At 49.6% G+C, this 14,831-nt stretch overlaps 1 protein-coding gene across 1 annotated transcript; it reads right to left on the reverse strand.

Moving 5' to 3' along the window:
- Nucleotides 1-5,323: 5,323 nt before the first annotated feature.
- Nucleotides 5,324-14,244, reverse strand: C3H2orf72 (chromosome 3 C2orf72 homolog). Its single transcript, XM_066621578.1, has 3 exons — nt 13,665-14,244; nt 10,470-10,610; nt 5,324-7,095 (listed from the first exon to the last, which is right to left on the reverse strand). The coding sequence occupies exons 1-3, from the start codon at nt 14,242-14,244 to the stop codon at nt 7,031-7,033; spliced, it is 786 nt and encodes a 261-aa protein (XP_066477675.1). The 3' UTR covers nt 5,324-7,030.
- Nucleotides 14,245-14,831: the final 587 nt, after the last annotated feature.

Raw genomic sequence — 14,831 nt, forward strand, 5'->3', positions numbered from 1 at the left:
GGAGACAGAGCTACTCTGACCCAGAGGGAGATGCTACCTGACCAGAGGGACCCCATACCTACAGGATAAGGGAACTGCCAGGACTCTGCTGGAGGAGACACTCTGCTGAAGACTAGACTGTGCTTTGGAGACTGAATTGGACTTGGACTGGAGGCTTCAGACCTTCACCCACTGAGTTGTGGGGAGGGAAAGCCTCTGGACAAGATGACTTGCAGGGAGTGTATGTGTTTGTAGCAATAAATTTTGTTAATTGCTCAACTGATAAGGAGTTCTGCATTTCTTTGCACACCACAGCTGTTCTTGGAAAAGGAGGGTGTTAATTAGCCAAAAAGTGGGCATTAGAAGGGAGTTGGAATATTTGGATGGGGCAGCTTCCCAGTGGTTCTTGTCTGGCCTCCCACTCCAGACGTAACTGGTGATCACATCATCCCCAGTTATTAACAGTATTTATATACCGCTTTTCAACAAAAAGTTCACGAGGAGGTTTACAGAGAAAAATCAAATAACTAAATGGCTCCCTGTCCCAAAAGGGTTCAAGATCTAAAAAGATGCAAAAGAGCACCAGCAGACAGCCACTAGAACAGACACTGTTGGGGTGGGGGGTTACTACTAGGGTGGGGGTACTTACAATACATGAACTATGTGAAGTGGTACAGTACAGGACAAATGTTGCGAAATGCTAGCTTAAGCAGTACTGGTAGGGCTTGTAAACCCTTTCAGACATTTGTGGCATGTGCTAGACCAGGGGTGTCAAACTTATTTCATACCGAGGGCTGAATAGCATTCGTGATGCCTGCTGAGGGCCAGAAGTGATGTCATTAGGCAGGAATTGATGTCATTAAACAGGTCATAAACAAAAATAAGCACATTTTTCTTACTTAGGAACTCATTAGCTGCAAACAAAGAAAATATGCAAACCTTGACCATATTCAAGATATGAGACCCCAATTTTCATGTGGGCTGCCCTTTCAGCAGTAACACCACAGCCCTGCTCAGCAGATGAGAGCCTGAGGGTTGGATAAAAAGCTTCCATGGGCCACATTCGGCCCCTAGGCCTTATGTTTGATACCCCTGTGCTAGACTGCCAGTGTTGCTATCTTTCCCCCTCCCTCATTCATCACCTTTTTCTTTCCAGCAGTCATACACCCAGGAAAAGAGCAGGGAGGCTTTGTCCCTTCCACTCATCTCCATCTCAGAACAGCATCACCTACTATATTGTATTGGCAACCTTCAGTCTCGAAAGACTCTGGTATCGCGCTCTGAAAGGTGGTTCTGGCACAGTGTCTAGTGTGGCTGAAAAGGCCAATCCGGGAGTGACAATCCCTTCCACACCGGGAGCAAGTGCAGTCTGTCCCTGGTCTGTCTCCCTGGCTATGGGCCTTCCTTCTTTGCCTCTTAGCCTCAGACTGTTGGCAGTGTCTCTTCAAACTGGGAAAGGCCATGCTGCACAGCCTGCCTCCAAGCAGGCCGCTCAGAGGCCAGGGTTTCCCACTTGTTGAGGTCCATCCCTAAGGCCTTCAGATCCCTCTTGCAGATGTCCTTGTATCGCAGCTGTGGTCTACCTGTAGGGCACTTTCCTTGCACGAGTTCTCCATAGAGGAGATCCTTTGGGATCCGGCCATCATCCATTCTCACGACATGACCAAGCCAACGCAGGCGTCTCTGTTTCAGCAGTGAATACATGCTAGGGATTCCAGCACGTTCCAGGACTGTGTTGTTTGGAACTTTGTCCTGCCAGGTGATGCCGAGGATGCGTCGGAGGCAGCGCATGTGGAAAGCGCTCAGTTTCCTCTCCTGTTGTGAGCGAAGAGTCCATGACTCGCTGCAGTACAGAAGTGTACTCAGGACGCAAGCTCTGTAGACCTGGATCTTGGTATGTTCCGTCAGCTTCTTGTTGGACCAGACTCTCTTTGTGAGTCTGGAAAACGTGGTAGCTGCTTTACCGATGCGCTTGTTTAGCTCGGTATCGAGAGAAAGAGTGTCGGAGATCGTTGAGCCAAGGTACACAAAGTCATGGACAACCTCCAGTTCATGCTCAGAGATTGTAATGCAGGGAGGTGAGTCCACATCCTGAACCATGACCTACTAGATTAATGCATATGTGGCTACAGTTGGAGACGCAGTAGTAGAGCTGCATGACAGCTCAATCCTATCCAATTCTTCAGCACCAATGTAGCCACAGTGCAGCCCTGATGTAAGGGAGCAAATGTTCCTTTACCTTGAGAGGCCTCTGCAACTCCCCTCTCCCACCACAAAGCAGTGTGCACCCCATTAGCATGTCTGCATCAGTGCTGGAAAGTTGGATAGGATTGGGCTGCAAATCTGTTCAACATGGACTGGCCTGCTAGACATGTCATTCTACCTGCCATTCTTCCACTGCTCTTTCCCTTTGCTGGATTCATCAGTCTGCCCTGGAAAGGTCAATTTACCTCTCCACAAAACTGAAATCTTCCCTGCAGTGGAGGGGGTTGGGACTTAGCATTATCACACACTGCAGGACCCACTCCCCAAGCCTGCAGCAGCCCAATTTCTAAATCCATTAAGGGAAACTTTCCTCAGCATCAATGACTCCTGTGTAGGTTGGTGCTAAAGGCATAAGAACAAAGCTAGTAAGAAAGAATGGTAACCCTAAAATGCCAACTTTAAGAAGCCAGAGTAATATATAGGGTTTCGAGGAGTATTGTGGGTTCACTGCTGCTTTATATAGGACAGAAGAGTAGGTGGAGGTACAGAAATCAGTACATTCTGCTTCTACCCATAGTGTAAGAAGCTTCACCATCCACCAAGGTTTGAAAGATTATGGCAAAGGACCCAGCAGTCCTTTCTGCTCAACTGACAGATTTGAAACTGGAAGTACTTGACCAATGGAAGAGTGTCAGTACTCTGCATTAAGGCCAGCTTCCCCACAACCAGAAATCTAGGGCTACTTTGATTAGCAGGAACTGAGGTCACCGCCCAATCCACCTAACAGTGATGAAGTCTGGAAGAGAGCCTCAAACACACTTGTTTAATACTATACTGCATGTTTTGTTCATTAGGATCCCTGAGACAGTTACTGCTGGCAGAAATGAACTCTGAAGTCTCCATGCTCCAGCTTTAAAATGTTTTATTACATTACTCCTTATTTCAAACATTTGCTTCCAATCACATTGGTCCATCAAGTTACACCCACAGTACTCTGGAAGTGCATTCTTTTTTCCAATCAAAAGATGTCTTTACGGTCACCTGCTTATTTTTGGTGTGGCACACCTTTTGTAAAAAGCACAGGAGGAAGCCCAGATAGGCCTGTGCTGGAGGTAGGCTTGTGGTAGGGGGAACAGAGTGTCCGTCTCCACAAAGCTGTCCTCTCAGCCTTCATCCACTTTATCGTGCTTGCTCAGAACCCTTTGAAAAACAGAGTGCCATTTGCCCAGCTGGGAAGAGAGAATTAAACACTTGGCCCCTCACTTAACTGGCACACGCACACTCTGCATACACAGGTTTTGAGGCTACTGTCCCTTTTGCCAAATAAATGGTCACCTCAGATTATTCAACTAGCACATGGAATCCTCACACACACCCCAAGTAGAGAGCTGGCAAACATTTTTCAACACCCTGAGGCCAAGAAGCCAGCAATGCAACTGAGGGCAGCAGGTGACTCAGCATACAAATGAATCCACTCAGATGAACACAAGATTTGACCAACATGGATATGCGACTTACTCCAGCAACAAAGTAGGGTATTTGTCCTACTGGTCTTGCTGTGCTTGCTCACCGAATATCTGTGGACTAGAGCCCTCTTCCATCAAAACAAAAGCCACAATAAATCTGTTAGTGTTTTTTTTTCTCAAAGTACCACAGGACTCTGGCTTTCACTTGACTAGCACTCCAAAATGCATTAGTCACAGCAGAGAGCTTTCCTCGAGGTTCTGCTTCAGAGCGTAGCCAAAGTGGCATCAGCCACTCCAGAGGAGGTAATTTTACAGTTCCCACTTTTTCCCCACAGGCAAGGGGCCTGTGAGTTTAACACCTACAAGAAAAACAGAATTCACAGGTATAGCTTTCCTGACCATGGAGATTGAGAAATTAGAGGAGCTCTACCTGTTGATTATTCTACCTCATGCAACAGTTCAAAGCCCCAGAGCCCTGTTAGAATGAAAAGACAGGTGGAAACTTCCTCCCTGCCTTCATCCAGCCACATGGCAATTGGGGCAGAGGAAGACTTGGCAAAGTCAGGGGTTGTGTCAGTTAAAGTGTCTCAATGCAATGCTAATTCAAAAAAGGAACTGTTCAATCATTTCTTCCAAGAGGGTTCTTCTCACAAGAGGGCCCAACACTACACAGGAAGGAAAAGTTCTACCAAGTGGCAGTTCTTGCATCATCACAAGATTACCACAGAAGAATCAATACCAAGCAAAGTTCTTAACCACACACAAGCACCCAACTAAGCTCATGAAACATCACAGAGACGCTGGTGGAAAGGAGTAATTAGCTGGTAATTAATTTGAGGTAGGAAAATTTCACCTTAACCAGATGGGAGGGGGTCCTGGCTCAGTAGCAGAGCACCTGCTTTGAATGCACAAGGTCTCAGGTGCAGCATCTCCAGGTGGGGCTGGTTAAGAAGAACCCATTTCAAGCCCAGAAAAGTGCTGCTAGAGATGGACTTGCATCATGTGTTAACATAGCCAAGGCACAAAGCAACTGGAAGAGTGGGGAGATCCAACTGCTTCCACCCTACTTAAGCCATTTCTGCCCAACACTGCATATACACAACACGAACCAAATGTGTACAACTGCGGGCCAGGCAAAAATGGATTAACTAAAAGACTGGCTTCAGGTTGCCTTACATAATTTGCAAACTAGCAAGTCAAATACAGTCCAACAGACCAGATTGGGCAGGCTGCTTCCTAAGTTACACACTGCGCTTTGCCCACAACTTGACAAATTTCTCTCCCCTCTTAGCTGTCTCACCTGAGAGCCCCATCCTAAACGGGCCTAGCACCAGCAATGAGCTCCATTACCTGGCGTTGCAAACATGCTGTTAAGACATATCTGTGGCACCCAGAGAGGAGGGGCTGCTGGTGCTGGGCCTCAGCACTGTGTGGATGGACGGTTGGTGCTCCTGCAGCCAGTGGTGAGTAGTTTTAGGGTGGGGAAAGGCAGGAGAGTTTTCACCAGCAGTGTCCTGCTCCACCGGATCCTTTTCTCCACGTCAGGCTGCAAAGCCCAACCCAGAAGTTCTCAAGTCTGTGCTGGCAAAACAGCCAGCACACACTTGAGAAGCTCCATTGCAGGGCCTGGGGCTTTCCCAGGGGAGGGGGACAAAACCCCCTTCCCCGAAGACGACCGCCAGCAGCAGTACTGCTGGATGCAGCAGTCACCATTTTGGCACCACTGCACCTGGCACCATTGCTGGGTATAGGGCTGCCCATTTGCTAACTGAACTAATTAAAATGGCTAAACAGAAGTAGATTTAACACGCAATCTCCAGGGCTGCTCAGGTTCTACATAACCTAGATGAAGGCCAACCAGCAGCTACTCTAACAAACTTGTCATATTAGTTGAATTGAGGATTAATTCTGCAAAGCCTATTGGGTGAAAAAAACTGAGTTCTGGTGCAAAGACACATTCACTGTGCCACACACTGTAAATCACTGAGGATTATTGGCAAGAGATTCCGTGACTCAATTTAGCTTGATCCAATACTTGTATAAAACTAGAGCATGTACAAAATTCTGTTAAAAAGCCCATGATGTTCACACAGGTGTCTGAACAATGGAATATTTAAAATAATAAAAAGCAGTGCATTCTAGACTTCATCACAATCCAGTGACTGAACTGCCCGGTCACAGTTCCCATACATGGAGACAAGCAAGTCAGCTATTATCTCAACCAGAATCTATTATGTTCCCTTCTATTTGCTTGTTCATTTACCTATCAGCTTAAACTCCATGTCAGAGAAGGCAGGAGGTACAGAGACACTTAGTCAAGCAGACTGCTGACTGAAGGAAAATAAATGTCAATAGTCTCATCACAGCAAATAAGCAGGAAGTCCAACTGGTGTCCCCTTAAATGATTTTGTTCAGAAGACCACTGTTTCCTTCTCAAAGACCAGGTGCTAGGATGGAGGACAGTTTTTTTGGCCTTCCAAGCATCCTGCAAATACTGTTCTACGCTGCAGATGGTTGCCACCATGGACAGGTTACAGGAGACCCTGCTCCTTTTTGCTGCTCTCTAGGATTCTTCAGCCCACCAACATTCAAGTCAGTCATGAAGAGGAGATGTGTGAAACAAGACTCAGGAGGACAAAGGAGGTGCACCATCTGTTTTGACCACTGTTATTCTAGGAAATGCATTACAAGCCAGATAGAAAGTTGAAATACTTTCTGGGTGCTTAAAATAACAGTAGAAAAGCAGCAAGTCGCACACTCAACTTACTCTACATAGCTCTGCAAGGTACTTGAAGAACATGAGCAGAATCTCCCATTTTTTTTAGCAAGCCTCTAACTCGTAGGACTACAGAGCTCATGAATTTATGTGTGATGGCAAACTCAATTCCAGGTGGAAAACAGGGAAGCAAGCATTTTAACACATTCAAAAGAGTTTCCTCCCAAGTACTAGAACTTCTAGGTTCAAAAATATGTTCCCCACATTGGAAGGGAGCGATTCCAGACTATGACAATTGGGGTAGGAGATAACAGCAACATGCCCATCAGAAAACCTCTCAAACACTCAGGTACTTCCAGTGCAATCCTTGACGCACAGACATCACTTGTCCTTATTTGAGTAGAGTATGCAGAGCTACTTCTATGGCCTTGCACTGAAGGTCTGTCCAGATGGGTGTCTTTATCCCAAGAGGCTCCTGGTAACAAAGAAAGGCCAACAGCTTGTTCAGAAGTGCCTTCTCCAACAGCACGTTAAGAAGATCTCTGTCCTTCTCTCTCTTACAAAGACACGGAAGCAAAAGGGAGATTCCATCCACCCAATGCAGCAGCAGGATCTGAGGGGACTCCCCCTGAAGCCCTGGGTGCCCACTTCTCCACCGTCTCCTTCACAATTCCCCATTCAGTGCCATGTTGGTCAAAGCTACTCCTTCTTCTGCATCTTGCAGGCTGTCTAGGTTAACAAGAAAAAATGACTTAGAATATGTCTGTTAAACATTTGATGCCAGTTTCAAAACAGGTTTAAACATTGTTAATTCAATGCTGCATCTAGGAATTTTTACAGAATTCCTCAGCTGTGTGTGCAGTTCTCAGGATTCTTTCATGGAACTTCTCAGGATTCTTTAATGGAAGCTGTGGCTCCAATCAGGTTCCTGAAAGAAAGACAGCGACTTCCCCATTTCCGCAACTTTAAAAAAGCCTTCTGATATATGAACAACTTACAGGAGACGTCTCTCTCCTGACCACCTTGGGACTACCTGCTGCATTTGTGTGAACAAAACAAGTGCATTCAACACATTAATTTCTTAGTACAGATAGAGACCATTTCTCAGCAGCCTTTTCTTTGTTGGCTCCCAAACAGGGTGAAGTCGCAAAGACAACAAGGAATCAGTCACTGCATCAGGCAAGTGAGAATCCGGTGGTGTAGCTGGAGGGGGGCGGAGCAGCATGGCAGGCAAGCGGCCCCTCCCTTCGGAGCCATTCCGGACTAGAGCCATACGGCTCCGTTTTGCCCCCCCGCCAGGAATGGCTCCGAAGGGAGGGGCCACTTGCCTGCCATGCTGCTCCGCCCCCCTCCAGCTACACCACCATGAGAATCACTGAAGGTGTGACATTTCTACCTAGAGTTAGCCAGAAAGTGGGGAGGGCACTGCTCAGGTTGCTCTTGAGGGGAATCACCTGCCTTATACAGCTGCTTGTTTGCCTCCATTCATACTCTGTACATTTCATTGGCATCCTTCGGTCTCGGAGGACTCTGGTATTGTGCTCTGAAAAGTGGTTCTGGAACAGCGTCTAGTGTGGCTAAAAAGGCCAATTTGGGAGTGGCAATCCCTTCCACACTGGGAGCAAATGTAGTTACAAAGTCTCTATCTAATTAGTTTCCATCTAGATCTTCAACATCCTGATGGTTGGCAACCTTCAGTCTCGAAAGACTATGGTATAAACCTACAGCACCCGGTATTCCCAGGCGGTCTCCCATCCAAGTACTAACCAGGCCTGACCCTGCTTAGCTTCCGAGATCAGATGAGATCACAAAGGCCAAGGAGATGCCTCTGGGAACCCCACAAGCAAGGCAAAAAGGCAAATAATTTTCCTCCCTGACTCCACTGCTACACTCCAGCAAGTGGTATTCAGAGGAATACTGCCTGAACCTGGAGGTTCCATATAATCATGGAGGCAGGAGGTCTGGGCAGGAGGTCTGGTCTAGAGGGTAGAGCCTCCGTCTGCCTGAAGATAACATCCAAAAGGTCGCCAGTTCGAGACCACCGGCACCTTGAAGCAGCTGACAAGCTGAAGCTGAGCTATTTCTATCTGCTCCGAGCGTGGGAGGATGGAGGCCAGAATGTGAAGCCAGATAGGAATGTAACACCTTGAATGTAGTGGTTCTTGAAAGAAAGAACCTTCTTTCAATTGTAAAAATCCCTATTTAATAAGGGATTTAAATAAAAAGCCTGCCTATGTAAACCGCCTTGAATAAAGACCAAGAAAGGCGGTATATAAATACCTGTTGTTATCATCATCATCATCATCATCATCATCATCATCATCATGATGACTGGTAGCCTCTGATAATCATCATGAGTGGTGGCCTCTTTCTTCCCTATATTTTCCTAATCTGCCTCAAAGTCATCCATGTTAATGGCTAGCACTGCATCTATCACTGACATAGGACCATCATTCCCCAAGGCACTTCCAATCTAAAATTCAACACAGAAAGGGGACGGAAGTTAAGAAGGGGTTAAACGGGGGGGATATTCAGTTCACTGACACATGCCTACAGGAGCAAATGGGATCTGGGGATAGTGCCAAAGGGTTTTGAGGAATCAGTTCCATGCTCTCTGGTCCATGTGAAAGTAAACCTGGCAACTTAGCCCCTGGAACTCCCCATCAATCTGAGGAAAGAAGCATGCAGAAGAAGCTTAGTAAGGATCCAAAATGGATAGGGCATCCCTGAAAAAGGCTTGCTCACTATTAAAAATGTTCCACAAAATGTGCCACAATTCTTTGCTTGCTTATCTTCACAGCAACAGTGAGGTGATTGAGAGAACCTTTATGACAATTTCCTAGGGAGCATCAAGGCCAAGGAAATTAGAAACCCAAGACCATAAACTACACCACATGGTTTTTAAATGGAAAAACCCACATCGTACTTTTCAGGGACGGAGCCTACAAGACAAGAGCATGAGAGGCTTTTGTGATGATTACCCCATTTCCCCCCCCATAAGTTGTTTGCTTATTTTTCTGTGTTTTGGGACACTACACTGCACAGAAGCTACTCTACTGGTTTAACAACCCAAAAAGCTGCTGGGGCATCCTTTGCTGGGCACTCTTTGCTGGGACACTTATTCCACTGTACTTAGCAACAGTTCTGCTATTAGGCAATAGGCAATAGTACTTGCCTATTATGTAGCAAACCTGTCTGTCTACATCCAAGCAGTGGGATAGACAGGTGGGCTCCACTCCTCCAATCACAGAACTTTATGAAAGCAAAGCTATTTCCAGCCTCCAGGAAGTGTTCATTGTTTGACAGTCAACAGAGCAACCCATTCCTTGGAAGACTGCCACATGTCTGCCCTGCAGACGCTACTGTGGATTTGATTGTTCCTAAGAACCTCTGAGGTTTAGTACTCTCCTGGGAGAGTTTTTCCAAGAGATCCTCTTCTGCCTGGTCTCTGTAGGCTGAGATTATGGCAGCAGATACGAACTACCAAGGTTTTTCCTTGTTCAGCTGCTGGTCCAGTAAAGGGAAAGCGGGGAGCAGGAATGAGCCACTACTCCCCTTGCTAGCTGACCTGCTCCTGGGAGTCACTTTCCCTGGAACTCAGGAAGCTGATCCACAAAGTCTTTGTAGGATCAGCCCCAGAATAAGAGGCAAAAGCAAGAGGTAGCTCAGGTCAGTCAAAGTATGAGCAAGCAGCAATAGTCAGAACCTTACTGGGATGGGTCATGGGGAAGCCTGGGAAGGAAATTCAAAGGAAGGAGCTGCTGCAGATAGGAACTGGTTTCCAGCATCTCTGTGCTCCTTTTTCAAGGGCATATGGGGCTCAATGAGAACAGGCCTAACTGGAGGGACTGCAAAGAAAGGGACTGATCTCAGTGCTCTAGCTCCTCCCCCCCATCAGGCTTTTTATCATGACCATATAGTCAGATCCTGGTTTCCCCTGCCCACACAAGCCTTTCATAAGAGGCAGGAAGACACACACTTCCACCCTCACATTCTCAGTGATAAACTCTAATCACTCACATTCTCTCAAGATAAACTCTAATCATATCATTGCACCTGGCATGTATGCTTGCCCCCTGCAACCTCTTTCACTGTCCCCTTACCTGTCATTTCACTGTCAGCATTACCATCATTCAAATTGTTTGCAGCTTTACCCAAATGCCCTTTCCTCTTCTGGCTCCTTCTGCCCCAGGGGATGCACTGCAGGAAGGCAGGCAGCTGCACCTTCTTGACTTCGGCTCTGTCTTTGAAACAGAAAGAGGGCACAACATCAGCAGCACACTCTTCTTGCCTGCTGGCAGCAGGGGGCTTGCTTTAAATTTAGGTGATTTAAACTTGCCAAGAAAACAAAAACAAAAACCATCTCAGTGTTTTCCAGAGGAAGGGAAGCATCCCTGTTCTCCAGCTGGCCAGAAGTATTTATCCCTACAGTTTTGACTCTGAACCTGTTGCAAGGATCAGGTAGCTCCTAGGCAGCAGTGGTATAGCTAGAGGGTACAAAGCACTAAGTTTTGCAGGGAGCCTCACTGCTCTGTGCAAGTGGCCCGGCCCCTTTCCTTCAGAGCCATTCCAGGCCGCTACAGCAAAACAGAGGCAATGCTCCCATAAATCTTGCTTTACAAAGAAAGACAGCTTTCCATAAGAGGCTTACAAGTCCAGCTTTAAGATATGTTTGCATTAAAATTCACATATCATTACAAGCCACATTATTTTCTAAAGTGATATTATAACCAAGCCCACTGCCTATCTAGCGTTCCAGCCTGATGCAGCTATGGCAATGGGGTGTGTGCTGCATCCTATGGTGGAGAAGCAGTCACAGAGTCTTTAACTCAAGGTAAAGAATTGTTTGTTACCTTACTTGGGGTTGCAATGCAGCTGCATTGGACCTGGAAAGTCAGATAGGATTGGGCCCCAAACCTTTAAAAAAAATCCACTTAAATAGTCAATTTTTATCCACCCTGCCTCTTGCCAACATCTGATCTCTAAATGTTGTTTTCCAAGCCAGTGATTCCCAGCCAGGAGTGTGCCAGACTACATAGGAGCCTCAACCCTAAGCACACTTACTAGGAAGTTAACATTTAACACAATGTAACTTTTGAGTCAACAAGCCCAGGACTGTGATGTAAATTAAGGGCCCAAGCCTATCCAATTTTCCAGTGCTGGTGCAGCTGTGCCAACAGGGCATGCACTGCACCCTGTGGTGGTGGGGTAGTCACAGAGGCCTCCTCAAGGTAAGGGAATGTTTGTTCCCTTACCTTGGGGCTGCATCAGTGCTGTTAAGCTGGATAGGACTGAGCCCTAAGGCTCCTAAGGACACAAACCATTCGTTCTCACAGGGAGAGAGCAAGTGAGTGTAAAAACAGTCAGCAGGGAGGTGGTTAAATATCCCCCCCCCCATGCACACACCTTTTTGGCTTCTGCTGAAGACTACACTACCTTGTTTTCATTTGAAGATTATCACACTGTGGGCCATCAATCTCACTGTGGGCCTTTGTTACACAAATACAAGTGCAACCTGACACATGCTATATCACAGCTACCTACTATAGTTTATGCTGCACTTTTATGCACACATACTTGTGTGCAACACTTCATGGAACTATGCATAGGACAGAGGTGCTGGTTACTCCAGTGGTTCTCAAACATTTAGCATTGGGACCCACTCTTTAGAAAAAGAATCTTGTCAGGACCCACCGGAAATGATGTCATGACCGGAAGTGACACCATCAAGCAGGAAAACTTTTAACAATCCTAGGCTGCAATCCTACCCACACTTACCCAGGAGTAAGTCTTATTTACTATCATTGTTAAAAACAAATGCATAGTAGTCTGTTAAAAGTACAAGTCTGTAACATTTCTCCAAATGCAGTCACATGCTATGGTAGCTTCAAGTCTAATATATTAAAAATAAAATATTGAAATGAATGGGGACCCACCTGAAATTGGCTCGCAACCCACCTAGTGGGTCCCAACTCACAGTTTGAGAAACACTGGGTTATGCAGCTGTGATATATATATATATATATATATATATCTTCCCCTCTCTCACTCACACACACATATATACCCCTCCCTTTCACTCTTCAGCCAAGAAAGCCTGTGATGACCTCAAGCATAATACATGATCAATTAGGCAGGCTGATCCAGGGGGATTAGAATGGCTGGCAGTGGGGCGGCAGGGCAGGTCAGGTGTGAAGGAGTCCAGCAGGCCTGGAAACAGGCTCTGCAGATCACCTGGAGAAGGATCTGTTTCCTCTCTGGTTTGCACCATTCCCATCTCTAGCCCACATCCTCCTCTCTCCCCCCCCCCTCAACTAGCATTTTCAATAAATGCCTTAGAGTCAATGCAAATCACACAGATTGTCACCTTTTCTCCTTGGCCTGTTCCTGGACCTTGAACTGCAGCCAGGCACCCGTCAACAGAGCAAGCACAGATTGTCCAGCACTTGTTTCAATGCCCAGAAAATCTGCTCTGTTTCAGAGTGTAAGGAGAGTGAGAGAGACACAGAAGCAAGGCGAGCAGAAGATGTTGGCAGCCTCATAGGAAGCCATATCCGCTGGGCAAGGTCTGGTTTCTGCACATCTATCCAAACTGAGTGGGAAGTAAGTCCCACTGAACTAAATGAGGCTCACTTCTGAGCAGATATACACAGGAATGTGCTGTAGGAGAGGATTAAAAAAGTCCAAAAGTGAATGCAGGGACTCCTTATGGAAAGGCAGTTACGGGGAAAGGAATTCATGGTACAGGGAAGGATTAATTTGGATTGAGTTGCTTCCTGGGGCAGAGCAGAAAGGACCCTTGGAAGAGATTTGGGGCCCAATCCTACACATGTGTACTTAGAAGTAAGTCCGATTGTGTTCAGTGGGGCTTATTCCCAGGAGAGTGTGGGTAGGGCCGGTGGCGTAGCTGGTGGGGGGAGCGGGGCAGCGCTGCGGGAAAGCGGCCCATCCCTTCGGAGCCATTCCCGGCCGGGCAAAACGGAGCCTTATGGGAATGGCTCCGAGCGGCGCTGCTCCGCTCCCCCTCCAGCTACGCCACCAGGTAGGGCTGCAGCCCAAGGCCAAAGGCCCTTCCGCCCCAGGAGAGGCACTGCAGGAACAGGGGCAGCTGCCACCCGCTCCGCTTCTGCAGCCCGACAGCCCCACCCTGTGCGTGTCCACTGCACTCAGCGGGGCTTCCTCCCAGGCAGGGGTGGAGGCTGCCACCCCGCGCACACTTACCTGGGAGGAAGCCCCACTGACCACAACGGGACTTGCTTCCGAGTAGACGTGCAAGGCGCCAGCCCGCCCGCACGCACCTGCCTGGAGCTTGAGGGCGGCTCCCAGCGCGCGGCAGGCGGCGGCGCGCACCTCGGCGGCTCCGCCGGCGCCTCCGGGCAGGTACTGGGCCGCCTGCAGCGTGTCGCGCGCCCGCTCCGGCGCCCGCTCCGGGAAGGCTTCGCGCAGCAGCGCCTCCAGCGGCCGCAGGGCTTCCCCCGGCTCCGGCGGCGGCTCCTCCAGCACCGCCACTCCGACCACGGCGGCGGGCGCCTGCGAGGAGGGCAGGCGGCCCCGCACGTCGCGCAGGATCTCGCGCAGGCGCGCCCGCGCCCGCCCGCCGGGCTGCAGCAGGGAGCGGGCGGCGAAGAGCACCAGCAGCAGCCGCGGGCCGGAGGGCAGCAGGCGCCGCCCGCGCCCGTCGCCCACGCGCACCCGCACGCGTCGCGCCCCCGCCGGCCCGGGCCCCGGCCCCGGCCCGCTCTCCGCGAACAGCTCTCGGCCGAAGCCCTCCAGCAGCGCCCGCGCCCGCCCCGGCGGCTCCCCGGCCCGCGCCTCGCCCACCAGCAGCACCCGCTGCCGGCCGCCGGCGCGCTCCACCAGCGCCCGGAACGCCTCCATCGACGCGCGCGCCGCGCCGCGCGCCCCGCTCTTGTAGCCCCGCGGGGGGGGGAGGGAGGGAGGGAGGCAGCGCCGCGCCCCGCCTCCGCCCGGCACTTCTGCTGGGGAGGCCGTTCTGGTCAGCGGCGCCCGCTCCCGGCCGGAGCCCGGCTCGGAAGGAAGGCCGTGCTAGACAGTGGCGCTGACTCCCGGGGAAGTGGCTCGGAGCCCAGTCCACGCACGCCTACTCGGAAGTAAGTCCATTCTAGGCAGTGGCGCTTACTCCCAGGGAAGTGTGGAGAGGATTGTGGCCCCCATCACGTGCACGTGGAGGGCGGGCAGGGCGACACGCGTCCTGCTGGACCTGGGCAGGCAGGGCAGGGCAGACACGCCAGCCCTGGGGAAGGGCTCGCTGCAGGCAGTGGCGTAGCTGGAGGGCGGGCAAAGCAAGAAGTTTCGCTCCCCCCTCCAGGAATGGCTCCAAAGGGGGGGCCGCTCGCACGCTCCGGGGAGGCTCCCTGCCAAACTTAGCGCTTTGCCCCTCTCCAGCTCCGCCACTGATCGCAGCGAAGCCCACTGGAGGAGGGGATTCCTGCTTGTGGGGCCAA

The sequence above is a fragment of the Tiliqua scincoides genome, chromosome 3, assembly GCF_035046505.1.
Source record: "Tiliqua scincoides isolate rTilSci1 chromosome 3, rTilSci1.hap2, whole genome shotgun sequence".
Classification (NCBI taxonomy): Eukaryota; Metazoa; Chordata; class Lepidosauria; order Squamata; family Scincidae; genus Tiliqua; species Tiliqua scincoides.